The sequence below is a fragment of the Neomonachus schauinslandi genome, chromosome 15, assembly GCF_002201575.2.
Source record: "Neomonachus schauinslandi chromosome 15, ASM220157v2, whole genome shotgun sequence".
Lineage (NCBI taxonomy): Eukaryota > Metazoa > Chordata > Mammalia > Carnivora > Phocidae > Neomonachus > Neomonachus schauinslandi.
Window position 1 is genome coordinate 29,215,185 of NC_058417.1, and position 18,241 is coordinate 29,233,425.

Consider the following 18,241-nt stretch of genomic DNA (forward strand, 5'->3'; position numbering starts at 1 on the left):
GAGAAGTTAATTGGGTAAGGCTTTTCATCCAGCCCTCTGTAGTAATACAGTTTATAGAAAGGTAGTTTGCTGCCAAGTAATACTGGTAAATAAACTGGTAAACTGGCTATCAAAAAAAAAAAAAAAAAAGAGGGCCTGATTTATAACATAGGCCAATTTCTTTGGTGTAAATGCTCCCACTAATGTTAGCTGATTTAAAGCTACCAAGCCACCAAGAGTTTGACAGCAGGCTTTCAGAATTCCTGAATATTTAACAGTTGGCTCTCCTGAGCCAGAGTAAGTTGGTTCCAGCATGCCACCGCTGCTAAGCCTTTAGTTACACTGGCGCTGAGTTCCAGGGCGGCTGCTGTTCATTCACTCTTAGACTTCTGAAGAAGTTTTTACCCTCTCTGGCCCCGAGTTTCATCATCTAAAATTAAGGGTCAGCCCTTATGCTAATCCTTACCTTACAGAGTGTTTGGGGGATTGAATGAAACAGTGCCTGAGAAAGTATTTGGTAATTCTCAAGCTTCAGACAAGTAGGGTATGGGCTTTCTTTATGTTCTAATTGGAATCCCACCCTAGCTTATACTTACTCTTTTTCAGGACTCCCCCTAGGTTTCATCCTTTCTGGGAGGACTTTCTCAACTCTCTCAGAATTGACCATCCCTTCTTTTGTCCCCTGTTGTTTCCTGTACACACTTGTATTTTAGTATGACTCTGGCTTTCCTGCAGATTGATGTACATGTCATGAGCTCATGTTTCATTTCTGTGTCTCTGGGTTACTTGCACAGTGCCTGACACATATTAATAGCCCAATAAGTCTTTGTTGACTGAATTAACATTTTATCATTAGGACACTGGAAAATATGATTTATTTTGGACCAAAACTCGTGGGGAAACATTGAATGTGGTGGTCACTGCATTTAAGCAGAATTATCATCAGCATTGGATATGCTGACCAACAGTTTGAATTAGAAAGCACTAAAAGTATTCCTGAAATTCTTTATTGACATCAAATTGGGTTGGAGAACCAGCTCTGGGGAGAGCCAAATTTCAAAGCAGAGTATCCTTGTGAAAATAAACTACAACCATGTTGCAAGAGGGCAAATTTGGGATTCTTTAGGACCTAAAGGAAAACCAAACCACCTTAATACCTTTCATGCTATGTGATCAAGATTGGGAGATCTGGAAACCCTGAGAATCCTACAAGTTAAACAGGAATAAAAGCCACCTGATGGCTCACAGGAATGCATCTAGGTTATAATCAGAACAAATCACAGGACTATCAATAAGCCTTAGACAGATAAGCACACTATTTAGAGACCTTTATTCAGCTTGGGGTGACATGAAATGTTGAAGGAAATCCAGAGTAAAGATATGAAGGCCTGGAAAAGGAGAGTAAAATTATGGGGAAACCTTTATCCCCCTTCTTGAAAAATGAAAAAGACATGTGATTTGTGTATTACCTGGCGTTTACTCACTAGCACTAATTTCTAAAAGTCATGGAAGAGGAAAATTTAATGTAACCCAATCTATAGTGTCAGATGATTACTGTATTTTGAGGGTATTTCGGATACCCCTCAATATAAGAGCAATGTATGCTTCTGCCTCTTGGGGACTCTCATTTTCCTAAGGGTGGGAAAAACAGTGTGGGGTCTTGGCCACTTACGGGTTTTCTCATCTTACTATTTTTTTTCCCCTGCAAATGCTGGCAGATAATTGTCTTTCCTCCTGCTTAGGTCATATTAATCAATTAATTCATACTTTATCTTCTTTCAAATAAAATCTAAGACCACTCCTCCTAAATCAGCTCCCAATGATGCAGAATAGACTTTTACTTTTTAAGCTATAATGTGGGTAATTTCTCCTATTTAAAATTTTTGTCTGCTTTTTGTAAATGAATGCATAATAAGATGATGAAACATTGGAAAAAATGTAGACTTTAGAGTCATATAGATCTGGATTTGTATCCAGACTCTGCTACTTCCTATTAGTGCGACTTTGGGCAAGTTATACAACCTTTTCTAGGCCTCAGTTCTATCATCTGTTAAATGAATATCAATAATACTACTTTCTCATTAGGGTGTGGTGGAGGTTAAGTGAGATACAGTTTGTAAAGCACTTATCACAGTGTCTGGCATGTATTCTGTGAAATAAACGGAAGTTGTTGTTTTGTAATTATTATTTATTATTATGTATTAAAGGACCTCACTATAGAGCTGAAATTGGGATATAAGGCACCTGGTGCACAGTGACTGGTATGCACTGTGTGAAGGTAAGTCAGTGTGCGATGGAAATAGGAGGAGAAAGATGGTGACGGTGGGGATAAAATGTCTGAGCTACTCTTGAAAGAGCACAAGCCAGGGCATGACATGGTCAGAATCTTTTATTGGCTACTCTGGCAGAAGTGTGGAGAAAGGATTGGAGAGTATATTGGAATATATATATTCTAGTATATATGATACTGGAAGCAGGAGCATGACTTTGGAGGCTTTTGATGTAACTGGAATAATCAGGCAGTGGTAGTGATGCTGGAAAGGGGAGGACAGCACAGTGAAATATACCAGAGGTAAGTCCACAGGATTTATGTATGGCTGATGCCAATCAAGCTATTTAAGAATGCATTTTTACTTTCCTCTTAACATCATAAAAAATGTTAGATTAGCAAAGAGACCTAAAATATTAAGTAGCAATTTCCCCAAATTCAGTTTTCTTCCTCTTGTGAAATATGTTTTGTGTGCCTGTCACACTCCTTTCCCGCTGCCTAAAAATCAAAGGTGGCATCACTATTTTTAGACATTTTCATCCTAAAGATCAGCAAATGGTTTGGGCAATAGGTCCTACAAAACAAAACAAAACAAAATGACAAAGATTCCTGTTATTTAAGCAGGCAAACAGAAATGTGAAGTAGAGAGGTAATGTATAGCAGTGCTCTGGCCTTTTGGGTACTGTAAAGGGTAACTATTTACTGAGTACTCTGAGGCGCTGGTCACCATGCAGGGCTGGTGAACTATCCAGGTGGTGACTATGGCATGAGTTATAGTATTTCTGTTGATCCTTTTTTTTTTTTTTTAATAGAGTACTCCCAGGTGTGATCTTTGGGGTACAGAGGTTGGACAGACAAATACATTCATTTATTCAACCAATACTATTGTAATAGGAGCGATGAAAGAGAAAGTGGGGTCAATGCCAGGAGGCTTTGCAACTTGGTGGTGGGAAAAGAATTCCCATTTATTTTCTTAATGAATTATACAGTGAAATCATCACCTGATATAGGGTTGTAGAGTGTGGGGAAGGGGTAGCGGTGCAAGAGAATGGAGAAGGTTTTAAATAGTTGCCTTATAGTTTGGGAAAGTAAAATTAGTAGAGAAATGGCATGTGATCACTAGGTAACTTATATGTGAGAATTGTAGCCATGAATTTAACAAAGAAACAGTCAGCCCCTTTTTTGGTGACTTTTATGCAGCAGTCTGCAAGTACTCCAGTGTAGACATGTTGGATTCATTCAGGCTTGGATTTTTTCCAAGTAAATATGGGCGGGGGGAGACAGTGGCCAGAAATTTAGAATATTTTCAAGGGAGTGATTAGGATGGGCCAAGGAATCTAAGCTGGGCAAAAGAAGGAAATGACATCAGAAGAGGGTTGATAAATTATGAAAAGTGGTGGGGTTGATATATTGGGGGGCCAGGGAGTAGTTGAGTAGGGGCACACTGACCATCATGGCTTCTCTTTAGCTCCTCAGTATCTAGCTGTGCTGGCTGTGGTAGCCAGACTCTTCTCATGTTACTGATACGAGATGAATGTGTTCTAGGAATAAAGAGCCCCATTGGAAATTCTAAGCTTGTTCAGTCTGTGATCCAAGCATGTCTAGGCTGTATGATGGGTTAATGAAGAGTCCACTAAGGTGTCTGAGTCTCCTGAGAAAGAAGTAAGGTACCAAGGAGCCTTCTGGGAATGAATATTATCCTAAGGAAAGAGCAGTTTGCAGTACAGTGGCTTGTTCCAACTCAAGCTGATCAGTGATGAAAGGAAAGGGCACTTTGAATTCAGTACAGTCATCATGGCCTAGCTCCAAGAACTTTTCCTTGAGTTGAAGAAGATTTTGTAGTCAAGAGTGAGTTGAAATAGTATGTTTGCTAAAATCTCTGAGGCCACTGAGCACACAGGCACTAAGCTGTTCATGCAATGGAGTGTAGCACAGGAGGAGTAAGAGTTGCCTTTCAGAATCAGAATAGCAACACAATAATTGTTACTATTTCAGGTGGCTGAACTGTTATTGTGTGGGTCAAGAAATGAAGTTCCTATAATTGCCAGTGGGGGTGGAGCCACAGAAATATTTTTTTGTTGTTATGATCCTATTTTTATGCCTTGGCTGGTATGGCCTGGCCAAACACAGCTACATAGATTCCTGTTATGTGTATTTCTGGGGTTTGTGTAACTGACAGCTTTGTAGGTAAATACCCATTGCTGATAAAGGCTCAGTGCTCTCTTACAGACTCCACAAATTCAGGTAATACCAGAACACAATGAAAGGAAACCCAGAAGAACTTGGTTAAAATTCAGTGTCATTTTTAGGAGGGGCTTTGTAACCTATAAATATTCTTGTAGGGCTTGGGGATCTGATCTGATTAGGTTAATAATATGGAAGGACGAATAAATTCAGGATTAAAGGTAAGCTTCTAAGAATTTTTTCTTTCTTTCTTTCTTTCTTTCTAAGCAAAAATGTATGCAAACTCCTGTGCTTTAACAAAAGATCAAGCCAAGAAACTCTTCAAAATGTCTGCTGGTCTCTTTTTCCATCTCTATACAGTAGTTAGATGCACAGGATGCCAGAGCAGCAAGGTTTGTCCTGTGATTGAGCCAAACTCCTCTTATTTTGCAAGTGATGAAACTGAGGCCCAGAAAGGAGAAATGAGTTGACTGATTAATATCAAATCCAGAACTCAAGTCTCACCTCTTGTTTAGGGGGTCACTCCTAGACTCTTGAAGAGAGACCCTTGTTCCTTGTCCAGGAAATTGCCAAAGGCACAGTTTCCCTACATGAACAGATGTGCAGCTCAGACTGCGTAAGAAGCCTTTATATGCTTAAGGATCTAAAAGAGAAAGGAGCCTGTCCTTTTCCTTTCCAGGTGGGCTTGGTAACTGAACTGACCAAGCTTTTCTAAGATTTCCTTGGGAATCTGGGTTGAAACCTGGCCCCTCACCTGTAGCTGGGCCGTTGCTGCAAGCATCTTCTGCCGAGTTTGCAGCACCGTGGATGAGGACATGGAGATAGGTACGCTTTGTCTCAACCACCTTATATCTTCCCACATACAAGACAGCTGCAAAAGAAGTCACGAGGTCATATCATCATCCAAGCCAGTACATGATTTAGGTTGTGGCATCAAAGCAAAAAGCAGGGAAAAGGAAACCTGACCCCTGATGTTTGTTCTCCAGTCCATTTTCAGATACATGCAAAACAACTTTTTGATCTCTGTCCAATTGGAAAAAGATCTGAATGTTAATGAAATAGTCAGATCCACATTTTAGTCTTTGCCAAATGATCCCATAACTCAGAATAGTGGAGACACAGTCTGACAGAATGCGAGCTTCTTTGCTTTGAAAATGTAGCGTAGATGCTACTTTCACATTTTTTTATGGCACAGGGCATATCAGGGCTGAAAGAAGACCTTTGAGAGAATTTACTCCCACCCCAATACTTTGATCACTGGAGACTCCTCAACAAAGGTTTCAGAGATTTATGCACAGAAGCATTGGTGCAAACTGGGGAAAAATGAAATCAGAACTCAGTATACCTTTGTGAACCACAGAAAATCTTGTGTAATGGAACTGGTGTGAGAGTCATCAATTTCAACAATCGGTATTTGATCTTCATTGGTGACTAACATATTGTCTTTGTAATAAAATATAACGGCTAAGTAGAGTCCCCTAAAAAGAAAAAGCAAAATAAAGAATTGTCTTCAAGTGTCTCTTCTACCAAGCTTGAATCATGGAAAAACATATTTTTGGTCATGATAAAAGATCATTTAAAATATACCTATGATCATAGTGCTGCTAAGTATCACATGTTCACAGGCTAGAACTCAGCGAAATTATTACCTTGCCCTAATTCTCAGGAGAAAAGTGAATTTCATGCTCTTTTAATAACAGAGGAAATTTCTATCATGTTGCTACTAAGAATCCAAACCAGCTGATTCCTGAGAAATTAAGACTTCCTGGAAAAACTGCAATAGGACCCACCGTTTTAAGGTCTTCACAAACTTATTTGAGGAATGGAATAGGTGTTTCAGGCTCCTTGAGACTGACTGCTTGCGGCCTGTGGTTTGTAATTTTGAAGTTTCTGAAACACAGAAAAAAATACACTGTAAATTCCATTGGCAATGCAACACTCCCAGTACCTTCTTCCCACCTCCCTGCCTTCCTCTTCCCTGTTCCCTTGGTGTCACTTATCCTCAGTTTCATGTAGGGATTCAGCTCATTCATTCCTACAAAAAGCTCTTATATCTTGAGTTGCCAGTGGTTACCTCAATTAATGATCAGCTCCTCCAAAATGCTGGAGATGAGTAACATTTATAACTCCAGGGGAAACCACTTAGGCATTTTGTTTATATTTTCCAGATGAGTGATTTATTATAATGTGGGATAAAAAGAAATGGAATCAAATCTTTGCCTTCCTCCCACTGCATTTAATATTCATACATTTCTCAATGTTGGCAAAGCTCTTCTTGTTAGTCTATATATTCCATTAATTTTTTTTCATTATACAATTAATATAGGCACATTACAGAAAGTCTGGAGAACAGATAAAAAGAACAAAACTCCACCCACTTCAGTACAACCACGGCTAGCATTCTGGGGCAATTTTTTCCAGTGTATATGTTGGCTTACAAAAATAGTTGTAGGCATTGGTATGATTGTCATCATTATTATTCCGAAGAAGAAACAGATTGAGAGGTTAGAATGGATTGCTCAAGACTGAAAAGCCAGTACCCAGAAAAACCGAGACATTAATTTACTGAACAAATATTTTTCTGTACACTATAATGCACTATGGCTATATTGATGAGCAAATCATCCATTGCTTCTGTTTATCTCTATTTACAACCTGGAGCTTTCACTGATAAAACTTGCAGACTTCCCCAGATAATCTTTACAAACAGTACTCCATGGAGCTGAGCTAAATGATCACTGATTTCAGTTCTCATAGTCTGTGTCATGAAGGGAAGCTGAGGTTGTTGGGGTCGTCACCAGACTTCGGACAGATGTGTCACTGGGGTGGGAACATGGTCTACATCATTGCTGTTAGGCATGGAAAGCTGGGCGGATAGCCTGTGGCTGAGGCCCAGTGTGGTTCTCCTTATGATCCTATAGGAGCAGTTGGGAATGAGCTGACTGACACAAGCATTCATGCCAGCTTCAAGCTAGTGCTGGTAATGGTTATTCCTGGCAGAACAAAGCAAAAACATTTTTTTCTGACTTGAACATGAATTTGGCTGGTCACACTGTGCTTGAAAATGATGCTGCTGGGACTTCCGGTTAAAGGCAACATATTGAACATATTCATTACATGCTACTCTCTCCCTAAATCTCACTAAAACCAGAGTAAAGAGATTTAAAAAAGGAAACTACATAAATCTATAAAGACAAAGAGATGGGAAAGGGAACAAAAGCAAGTGAACGTTGGTAGCTGGAAAGCAGATGGACAGATGGATTTAGCAGACTTGAGAAAGATGAATCCTAAGCCAGCAGTGAAGAAGGCTGAGAAGTAACCCGATTCACCCCTTGGGCACCACGACTGCTGGAAGTGGGGGATGAGTGTGGAGCTAAAATCAGAGGGATTTGTTGAAGTCTGTTTTAAAAGCAGTCAGACTTCTAGATTTCCTCCTATAACCTGCATAGATGGACAAATACCCCTTCCCCACTCTAGAAAAAAAGCTAGTGGCTTATTCTCTGAAAAAATATAAAAACGGGTTTCTAGAGTGGGAGACATGGAGTACAGTTAAAAATGAGGGTGGGAGAATAGTACTGTACCCAAAACAGGTGGATGAAATGAAAGTTTCCATACAGATTATTTCCCCATCAGACTCTCAGAACACTGGTACTCAAACTTACACCCTCTAGGAAGGACACTGGAAGAAACATTCTGGAGACTCTGACCAGACTAAGAATTCACTCAAAAGCTCCTGACAGTGCTTTCATTGGTTTCTGAAAGAAAAGGCCATGCCAGATCACCCTACAGTGAAGCCTATAGATAAAAAGCCCTATCCATGTGCTCAGAGCTCCCCAACAGCTACTGAGCTCTCTTTTCTTAAATCTCGGTGAACATCCAAGGATCACCAGGCAGATGTGAAAAACATCTAACAGGAAAGACAGAGGCCAAAACCAAATAAACAAAAGAGCAATTTAGAGGAAAGATAATGCTGAGAGAAGAAACTATAAAATGAAACGAAGCCTATCATTAATAGCCTGAGAGAGAAACAAAGGCACTGTATCCTTGTGAAAAGGATAGGAGTCTTTAAGAGAAACATTCAGAGAATAAAAGAAAGCACTGGAAATTAAAAAATATACTATCAAAAACTGAAAAACCCAATAGAAGGCTTAGAAAACAAGGTTGCAGAAATTCCTGAGAAAGAGAATAAGGGCATGGGGATGGAAAGCAGAAGAGAAAAAGAAAAATTAATGGGCTAACCTAGGAGGTTCAACATCAGGCTATGAGTCCTAGTAGGAGGGAGCAGAGGAAAAAAGAGGGGGAGAAATAATTAACTTTTAAGAACATATCCTATAATTGAAGGGTGTAGCTTCCCATATTGAAAGGGTTTGCCAGGTGCCCAGCACAACAGACAACAGTACAACGCACACTAAGGCGTAGTGCATTTTTAATATTATTCAGTATATTAAGAGGATGAGGGTTAGGAATTATAATGTGCATGTAAGAGGCGGGGAAGGGAAAAAGGGAAATCATCCTTCCTTAGTGAGGTGATGCCTCAAATTAAAAAAAAATCAAGAATTAGCAATATAAACATGTTATTCAGAGACATGAAGAAAATATCAAAGCAGTTTTTAGAGTACCGAAGTTAAAAAAAAAACAAACAACTTAAAAACCTGCCGGAGAAGAAGAAAAAAAGGTATCCTACAAAACCTCTGGAATCAGAATGAAACATCAGACTTCTCAGTACTGAAAGCTAGAAAAGGACAAGGCAGCACCTTCAAAACCTGACAGAAAATTATTTCAACCTAGAATTCTGTACTTAACTGAAACCTTAAATAAGTGGTAAGTAGAATAAATGCATTTTTAGACATTCAGTGTATCCAAAAGTTAGCTCCCAAGAATCCTCTCAGGAAATTACTAGAGTAAGGACTCCACCAAAATGAAGGACTAACCAAGAAAAAGTAAGACATGGGATACAAAAAGAAGCGATCCAAGATTAGAGGGTGGCCAGAAGAGTCCTCAATATGGTGGTTGAAAGGAGATCTTATGGGGCTAGCTGTGCGCCAGACACAGGCAGCCAGCAACCAGTCTAGGTTGGAGCGGGTCAGAGGGCTCGGAGAGGTTTCTTTAAGAAGAAGCAATTGAAACAGTACTAATATATTCGATTGGATTGAGAGAAAATTGACATAATTGGAGGATAGCTTGGGGCTTAATTAGCTATAACCACATAGAAAAACAAACAAACATACAATAAAAGATAACTGTTAAGTACAGGGAGAACAAAAAGTTGTCCAGGAAAGGAAAATAATCGTAGAATTAAGTGATCATTATAATGTAAGCAATAAATATTGATCTTACTAAAATTACAATACAAATATATTAGGAGGACAAAGGGTAGGAATTGTAATCCGTAAGTAAGGGGGGAGGGGAAAAAAGAGAAATCAGCTTTTCTTAGAGAGGTAATGCCTCGTTAAAAAAAAAATCAAAGATTAGCAATATAAACATGTTATTTAGAGATATGAAGAAAATATCAAAATAACTGGCTAAAAGAATTGAGCTTTTGGGGAATAAAAAATGGAGAATGGGAGGAATTTCTTTCTTTAAATAATAAAGCTCTTAAGTGCTTTACTTATTTAAAGTCATTCAGTCCTGGGGCCTGGGAGGCTCAGATGGTTAAGTGTCTGCCTCCGGCTCGGGTCATGATCCCAGAGTCCTGGGATCGAGTCCTACATCGGGCTCCCTGCTCAGCGGGGAGCCTGCTTCTCTCTCTGCCTCTCTCTCTGTCTCTTATGAATAAATAAAAAAATCTTTTTTAAAAAAAAGTAATTCAGTCCTTAAAAAATGGCTGACAAGTATAGATAATTCTTTTTTTTTTTTTTTAAATAAGATTTTATTTATTTGAGAGAGACAGCACAAGCAGGAGGGAGAGGAAGAGGGAATCTGAAGCAGACTCTGCACTGAGCACAGAGTCCGATGCGGGGCTTGATCCTATGACTGCAAGATCATGACCTGCGCCAAAACCAAGAGTTAGAAGCTTAACGGACTGAGCCACCCAGGTGCCCCAAGTATAGATAATTCTTATCTGCATTTTACAGGTGAGCAAACTGAGTTATAGAGAGGGTAGGTAAGTGCTCAAGGTCACACAGCTAGTAAATGTCCAGTCTGAATTTGAACCCAGCCAATCCATGATCTTAGCTGCTTATACTAAGATCCCTCTCACATTATAATCATACATCATGTAAATTAAAATGAAGATTAAACTGAAAAAACAAAAAGAAAACTGAGAACTATTACTACTGGTTGGGAAGGGGGCCTGTGCAAATGTTAAATATTCCGGGTCTCCTCCATTCTGGGCACATGAAAGAATTTCACTTCTTGGAACGCTGTGGTTGGGTGTAGCCATGTGGCCAGTTCTGGCCAATGAGTTTTGAATGTAAGTGACACACATAAAGTCCTGTCCATATGAGACATTCAAGAGTTTTTCCTTCTCCCATGGGTGCTGGCAAAATTTCTAGAGAAAGGATGATGACAACACAGGACAGCCCTCAGCTGACCAGTGGTAGACATATAGCTTGTGGGAGAAGTAAATATTTGGGGGGTCATTTGGTTACTGCAGCATGATATAGCTCATCTTTAACTGTTTCAGGGTCTGTACTGACACACTGAGCCATTGATACAGTGGCTTCTATTCTGGCTTCTGTCTCTGCGTAGCTCAGGGCTCTGGAACAATGGTCGGTTTTCTGGGCTCCAAATGCAGTAATTCTTTAGCTTTCAAGTGCTTGGCACATAGGGAGTTTATTTTACCCATATTGATATGTGTAGCACCTGACACATAGTAGGCTGTGTTTCAATTGATGTTTGCGAGCTGAGAAATTGGATGATAACTGAAATTCACTCTCACAGGGCACTGCTATGGTGAATACAACTGGCTTCTTTATGACTCATTATGTATGTCGGGGCATAAACCGTGTGAACAATAAAGGCTGCTCAACATCTCCAGTGAATTTGCATCCCAGTACTGAACATGCAGATTAACTGTGGTCACTTCTTTAGCCAAAATACAGAAATTAATGTGGGTTTTGGTATCTCCCATGTAGGGCTTTGGTAGTAGAAGGGTTGTTTTGTTATTACTTCTGCATTTGGAATACACTGTGTATTTACTGAACATTCCAGGCTCATTACAATGTAGTCAGTGATTACACTTTAATTCTAGGATGTATCAGTAAAGTGCCAAGGAGAAAGAGAGGCTCTATTCTTCATCTGGAAGAGCAATGGAAGGAAAATAAACTGGAGTTTGTGAAGTGCCTACACTATTAATGCATTATCTAATTTAATCCTCATAACAATCCTGAAAGATAGATACTATTATCTTGATTTTTTCTGATGGGGAAGCTATGGCTCAGAGAGGTCAAATGCTTTTCTCAGGGATACACAGCTAGTAAGTAGTAGAACTGGGATTTGAAATAATTCTTTTTCCTAATTGTAAGATTTGTATATGCACTCAACCACATAGATGTCAACATAGTTGAGTATTTTATTTTACTTTATGTTTCAAGTTTTATTTAAATTCTAGTTAGTTAACATATAGTGTAATATTGGTTTCAGGAGTAGAATTCAGTGATTCTTCACTTACATACAACACCAAGTGCTCCACTCCGCACAAGTGCCCTCCTTTATACCCATCCCCCATCTAGCCCATCCCCCCACCCACCTCCCTCCAGCAACCCTCAGTTTGTTCTCTGTAGGTTAGAGTCTGTTTTCTGGTTTGCCTCCCTCTTGTAGTTGAGTATTTCAAATAACAATTTTGTAGTTTTTCTGTATGTAATACCTAATTATCCTTGGTTTATCATTTGAGACAGAGTAATGTTAAATTATCTTGAAAATCATTCCACTTTTTTTTTTGTATGAGGTCATTTCCTTTAACTTGGCATATTATAGGTCAGCATTTCCCAAAGTCTTTGCCTTGGAACACTAACTCTGTGAAAAAAGTTTTACAATGACTTTACAAATAAGTTTGGAAAATGCTTGTTTAACCAAATTCAAAATGTCTCTTTATTAGAGTCTTTAATATTGTAATGCCAATTTTACATTTCCAGGAAAGGGATATATAATGCAACATTTTCCAGACTTACTGACCAGAGACCCTTTTTCAGCTGAGCATCTTAGAAATCAAAAAAAACACTTCAGGTACCGTTTAAGTGTCCAGAGGACATTTAAATATAAAAAATATTTTTCCTTTTTGGGAAGTTCTACTTATGCCTTACTTAAATTTTTCCTGACATTGTGTGTATATTTACATCCCTGTGGGGGAATAGCATATACATTGATAAAAGTTCAGTGGAAACTATTGAAATAATTGGGCTGTCTAGATAATTGTTTCTTCTCCCCTCTTTTTTTAAAAGATTTTATTTATTTATTTGACAGAGAGAGACACAGCGAGAGAGGGAACACAAGCAGGGGGAGGAGGAGAGGGAGAAGCAGGCTTCCCACGGAGCAGGGAGCCCAATGTGGGGCTCGATCCCAGGACCCTGGGATCATGACATGAGCCGAAGGACAGATGCTTAACAACTGAGCCACCCAGGCACCCCTAGATAATTGTTTCTTGATTATTAGATAGTAACCTAATAGTAACGGGGAGAGCATTTAAATCCTCAGATAATATGAAAACCCCTCATTCTCCTGAGTAGTTTTAGTTTTCCCCCTCTGGCAAAGACCAAACATGAAGTGGCTTATGAATTGCAAGGAATCATCTACTCAGTTGCTTTATTACCTTTCCCCTGCCATATAAGAACCAATGGGCAGGGGAATGATGGAGAGGCAGCGGAGAGAAAGGAGCCTAGATAATGCCTGGCCTGCTTAAATGAGCCCCGATAACAGAGAACTGAGTATACTTTGGTCAGTGTGGAATCGTTAAGGCCATGGTATGGGTAAAGTTTTCCTACAGATCTGGGAATGAAACCCACTTGGGTTTCCTTCTCAGCTTCTCCCATGCACATTTATATTTTCTAATGAACTACTCATTAAAAGAATATTATTTTCTTGCAAACACTTGTCCTCATTTCTAGCTATGGCCAACACTTCTGAAGAGCTCTGTTGTTACAGATATACAGTAGGGACCAACTGTTTGCTAAGACCAAGTATGATTTTTTATGTCTAATTCAAACTCAGCTAGTGTCTCTTAGTTTCAGCCGTGATTTCTTACCTAGCCGGCCCAGCAGTGCCCTGAATCTAGAGAGTGTAATGCAGTTGGGATCTGATGGGTGAAGGAGCATGGAAAATGAAAACTTTATGGAGGCTTTAATTCTCCAAATAAAACTAAGTGCCCGTTCCACGAATCATTACACAGATCAGAAACCTGACCCTGTCCCATTTGAAGAGCCCAGATAGAAGAGAAGTTTTTAAAAGCCTCTCAGAGATTTTCTGGGTATAGTTGGCTAGGTCTAGGGATGTGTGTGCTCTCCTTTCTCCTAAGCAGTAGTACAGGGGAAGATTAAAATTCAGGGTGAGATCAACATCTAGTGCCCAGTCCCGATGTTCAGGGTGGGACACAAAAATGAGGTGTAGCAGGAAGACTGCACTTAGAGACAGAAAACCTAGGTCAAAATCCTGATTCTGTATTTTCCTGGCATTGTGACCTTGGTCAAGTCATTTAGCCTTAGTGGTTATTGCCAAAATGAGGATGAAAAAGAGACAGTGGATGTGAAATTGCGTTGCCATCTTTATTGCAAATATACATGAAGATTTCTTGTTGCTGTTAAAATCGGCTAAACTTCCTCAGGGATGCTCATGGAATTTTCCTTGGGGCTGAAAAGTTCGAGGGTGAATATCCCAAAGACCCAGCACACTGAGGAGTTTTGTGAAGGGACAATTCAAAGGGAAGGGAACTAAGGGCAGCTGCTTTTTTTTCAAACCTTTTGTGTGGAGAGTGGGTGAGAGAGAAAGAGAGCAAGGGAGTGAAGAGAGGGAAGTCTCTTCTGAAGGGTTAAAGCAAGATAGTGCTGTAAAGTGATTCCAGATGTACAAATATTAATATCTCTCTCCCTGATGAATGAGAAGGTATGACCCAGTTAGGAAACTGCTAACATTACCGGCGCCACTGAGACCTCAGTCAGTGGCCCAGCACAGATTTTGATCCTTACCCCGGCAGCTATAATGCTGATGAAGGGCTTGGACCTGCTGCAGCAGACCTTCCAAAACGTCACTCTGTCCCCTGTGTCTGGGCTCTCTGTCGTCATAATCTTTCCAGTCTATTGAACAAAAGAAACAAACAGAATGAAATTTTAACATGGGGCAGGCCTCTCTCCTGAGGCCTAGCCTCAGGAGCTGGGTTCTGCTCACACCCCCTGGGTCTGGATCAACACCCAGCACTTGCACAGCTTGGGGCTGCCATTGTTCAGGGCCCTGTGCAAAACAGCAATTGTGGTTGGCTTTTTGTGTTGGGCAGTTTTAGGGCAAGAGAAAGTGGTAACTGAAGGCCAAAAGAAAACAGGGACTCTGGGAGTCCAATTTCCACCCCCCAGCTCCTTACCCTCATTTTCAGCATCCCGGGTCCTAATCAGCCTCCCCTGCCACCTCTCCACGCAGCACCCCAAATCGCAACTGGATTTCCACAGTAGGAAAGAAAGGGGTGGGAATGTGCAGACTAGATGAAATGCACAGTCCCAATGCTTTTATTGTAGGTTTCACACTTTTGGCCAAATTGACATTTCTTTCCAAGGAAAGAGCCCATGTCAGATGCCAAGAAATGGAAATCTACATTTTGCTCTAATGAATGTCTGCTTTGGTTAGCTGGCGCAGCAAGCCCTGCACATACTCGGAGCCACCAACCACCCTGTCTGCTCAGTCTCTAAATATACAGTATTAGCTTACATGGCAAATTTAAATTGCAATACCCACTGAGATTTTTCTCCCCCTTTTATTTTCATTCCATTTGGCTATAATGATATCAAGAGTAATAACCCGTATGGGACTAATGTCAAGATGGTAATTCTGCTGTCTCCAACTCTGGGGTTTTTTTTTTTCAGCAGGTCTGTCACTTCATAGTCCATCCCTTCTTCTATCTGCCCCCAGCCCAGTTTTACTCTTTGAACCTTTTAAAAGCAATAACTTAAAGCACTTCTTAATTGAAATGCTTTCATCCCTTCTTCTATCTGCCCCCAGCCCAGTTTTACTCTCTGAACCTTTTAAAAGCAATAACTTAAAGCACTTCTTAATTGAAATGCTTTCTTTAAAAATGCTAGTCACTATCTTCTAGTAAAGCCGGTTAGTTCATGAGTGTATCTGAGGCTTAAATTCTAACTGAACCAGTTTCAAATTCCCCTCCCCCCAGATTTATTTTAAAATATGGAGTGTCCCTTGTTCAGAACCTTAGGCAGATGTCCTGATGGTTAAAGTTAGGTTTTAAAAACATCACTCATTGGCCCATCCACGGCCTAACAGTCCAGCACAGTTAGAAAGAACACAGGTTCTGGAGTCAGATAAAACTGGGTGTGAATGCTGGCTCTTCAGGCTCCTGGCTCAGTGTCTGTAAGGCACTAAACTTAACACTGACAGGGCCTCTACTCTGTAACGTGAAAAATGAACGTAGTATCTAGCTTGCAGGATTTTTTGTGAGAATGAAATGAGAGGTTTATTTGGTATCCGGCGCAATGCCTGTTACATGGCATGATGTAAATCATAACTTAAAAAAAGAAGGGAATTCCTTGATGAAGAGTGAACTCCCTGAGTAGTGAGTATGGAAACATCGTTTCTAACCCTGTCAGGTGATTCCCTTTGAAGAAGGAGGCCTCAGATTTTTGAATCCTTCCTCCTTCCTACGCTCCCCCACCTCCCCCAGGTACCTGTCTCCATTTTACCTCTCAGAAGACTGAGGCCCAGAGAGAACCATTCCAGTTCTATGTTACTCAGCTTGTCTGGGGCAGAGCCAGGACCATAATGTAGTCTCATGGCCCTCCATATAGTGCTCGTTTCCTTATACCGTTTGTTTTGTTTTGTTTCTTTTGGGAAGGAGGGTCAGAGCTTGGTTGGAGTTTGTGTGGTGTGGCTTAGTTGTGGTCAACTCTGGAGACAGGGAATTGGCATAGGTGCCTTCTGTAGACTGTTCCTTGTGGGCAGAAACCGTGACTTAAATTTCTCTTTGCCTCAGGTTTCTTCTCTGTAAAGTGAGTTTTTGAAAATTTTTAAAAGGTTGTTTGAGGTTTAAAAAAATAATGTAAGTAAAGCACATTCTGGGCACATCAGGGACACTCATTAAATGGTGAGGCATTGTGAATAGAAGGATGGTGTTCAGGTAGCCTGGGCTAGGAAGGGTGCTTTTACTGGGAAATTTGGAAATGTCTGAGGAATCAAACTCCAAGTGATCCTCATTCTCATCTGTAGTGTCCCTGGTATTTGGGCACAGTGATCATAAATGCTGCTATCATGGATTCCCAAAGGCCATTATGAGTTTGTTCCCTCAGTTGGGTGAATGCGTCTTTAGTGCTCATGATAAGAGGAGTAATATTTGCTTGAGTAAGACTTCTGGGTGGTTGAGTTATTATGTGGCCCTGCACATGCTAATATATTCTAACGAGTGTTAATACTGCCATCAACGCAAGGGGAGATGAAATGGAGCTGGCTCTTTGAGCTGAGCCCTGTTACATCAGAGGCAAGCTCAAGCTGATGACTTTATGATACATTTCAAAATTGCTAATGCTAAATTGCAGCCCAAGTGAGCAGTGGACATGATGCCAAGGTTTTTGGAAAGAATGAGTTTTTCTCATAGATGTTTGGAAGGTTCTGACGACTACATAAAATAGGAGACTTTAGGGATGAGGGAGAAAATTGAAAATATATTAAGAAATCAGGAACCTGACAGGAATAAACTTAGTGTGGTAGGAAAAGAGCAGATTGTGCCACATAATACAGTTCACTGTTCTGGTAATGAGACACTTCAACTGCAACACAATGCAGAGCTTACATTCAGGGGCGATATCAGGGCTTTCCTGATCGTAACTCAGACAAGCCTGTCTGGGTCCTTTTCTCTTATTATGTACCATACCATATAACATAAGTCTATAAAAACACATTAAGGCCTTTTGTAAAAATATAAAAAAAAGGTTTTATAGCTTACTGGAACATATTACCAAATTTCCAATTACTCTGTCATGTTAGAATACATTGTCCTCTAGTAAATATCTGAATACTGATATATGTTGCATCACAATGTCATACTCTGTTTATAAATAGAGCTGGAGTGTTTTTATATTGCTCTTTTCCAAGTGATATGGCATGTCTGCAGCAACTATAATGACATGTTTGGACTTTAGTTCTTTGCCAGATACTCCTACTAGTCAAATGGGCCATGTTAGAAAGGTTGGCAGTTGCTATGTTAATTAGCAAGTAATAAGTGACTCTTCCCAGTCCTAGAAGACTGTTCTTGTCATTCTGGAGAAAGCCCTTTCAAATAGGCTGTGAGGGAGAGTGTCTGATTAGAATTTGAAGTTTGTAGAACATCTGATGCTTATAAGTAATGCATCCATATGCAGATCAGAATTTGCATTTGGAGTGGGAAGTTTTCCCTTGTCCCACCTTCAGGTCAGCTGACACTATCATTTTCTTTTTTTCTTTTCTGTCCCTTCTATCCTTCATCAATAATATATACTCTTTTTTTTCTCCCTAGAATGAGATGGTTTCCCTTAGTATCTTAATCTTGCAATATTATTAGTTTGTGTTTCTGATGTCTTTAATAAAAAAGATGTCCAAGTGAGACTGGAATAACTAAATCATCAAATGCCCATGGGACGCAGGGGCCTTAGAGATTTCTGGTGTCTGTGGTCCAGAGCCCTGTAT

At 40.1% G+C, this 18,241-nt stretch overlaps 1 protein-coding gene across 2 annotated transcripts in view; it reads right to left on the reverse strand.

Moving 5' to 3' along the window:
- ANKFN1 (ankyrin repeat and fibronectin type III domain containing 1) overlaps positions 1 to 18,241 on the reverse strand; it is a 178,177-nt gene that overhangs the window by 57,967 nt on the left and 101,969 nt on the right. For both annotated transcript variants that reach the window (XM_044921728.1, XM_021704390.2), the window contains 4 exons: positions 14,551 to 14,658; positions 6,223 to 6,322; positions 5,778 to 5,910; positions 5,187 to 5,303 (listed from right to left, as the gene is read on the reverse strand). In XM_044921728.1, coding sequence (XP_044777663.1) covers positions 5,187 to 5,303; positions 5,778 to 5,910; positions 6,223 to 6,322; positions 14,551 to 14,658 — 458 coding nt within the window. The remainder of the gene's footprint in view (positions 1 to 5,186; positions 5,304 to 5,777; positions 5,911 to 6,222; positions 6,323 to 14,550; positions 14,659 to 18,241) is intronic.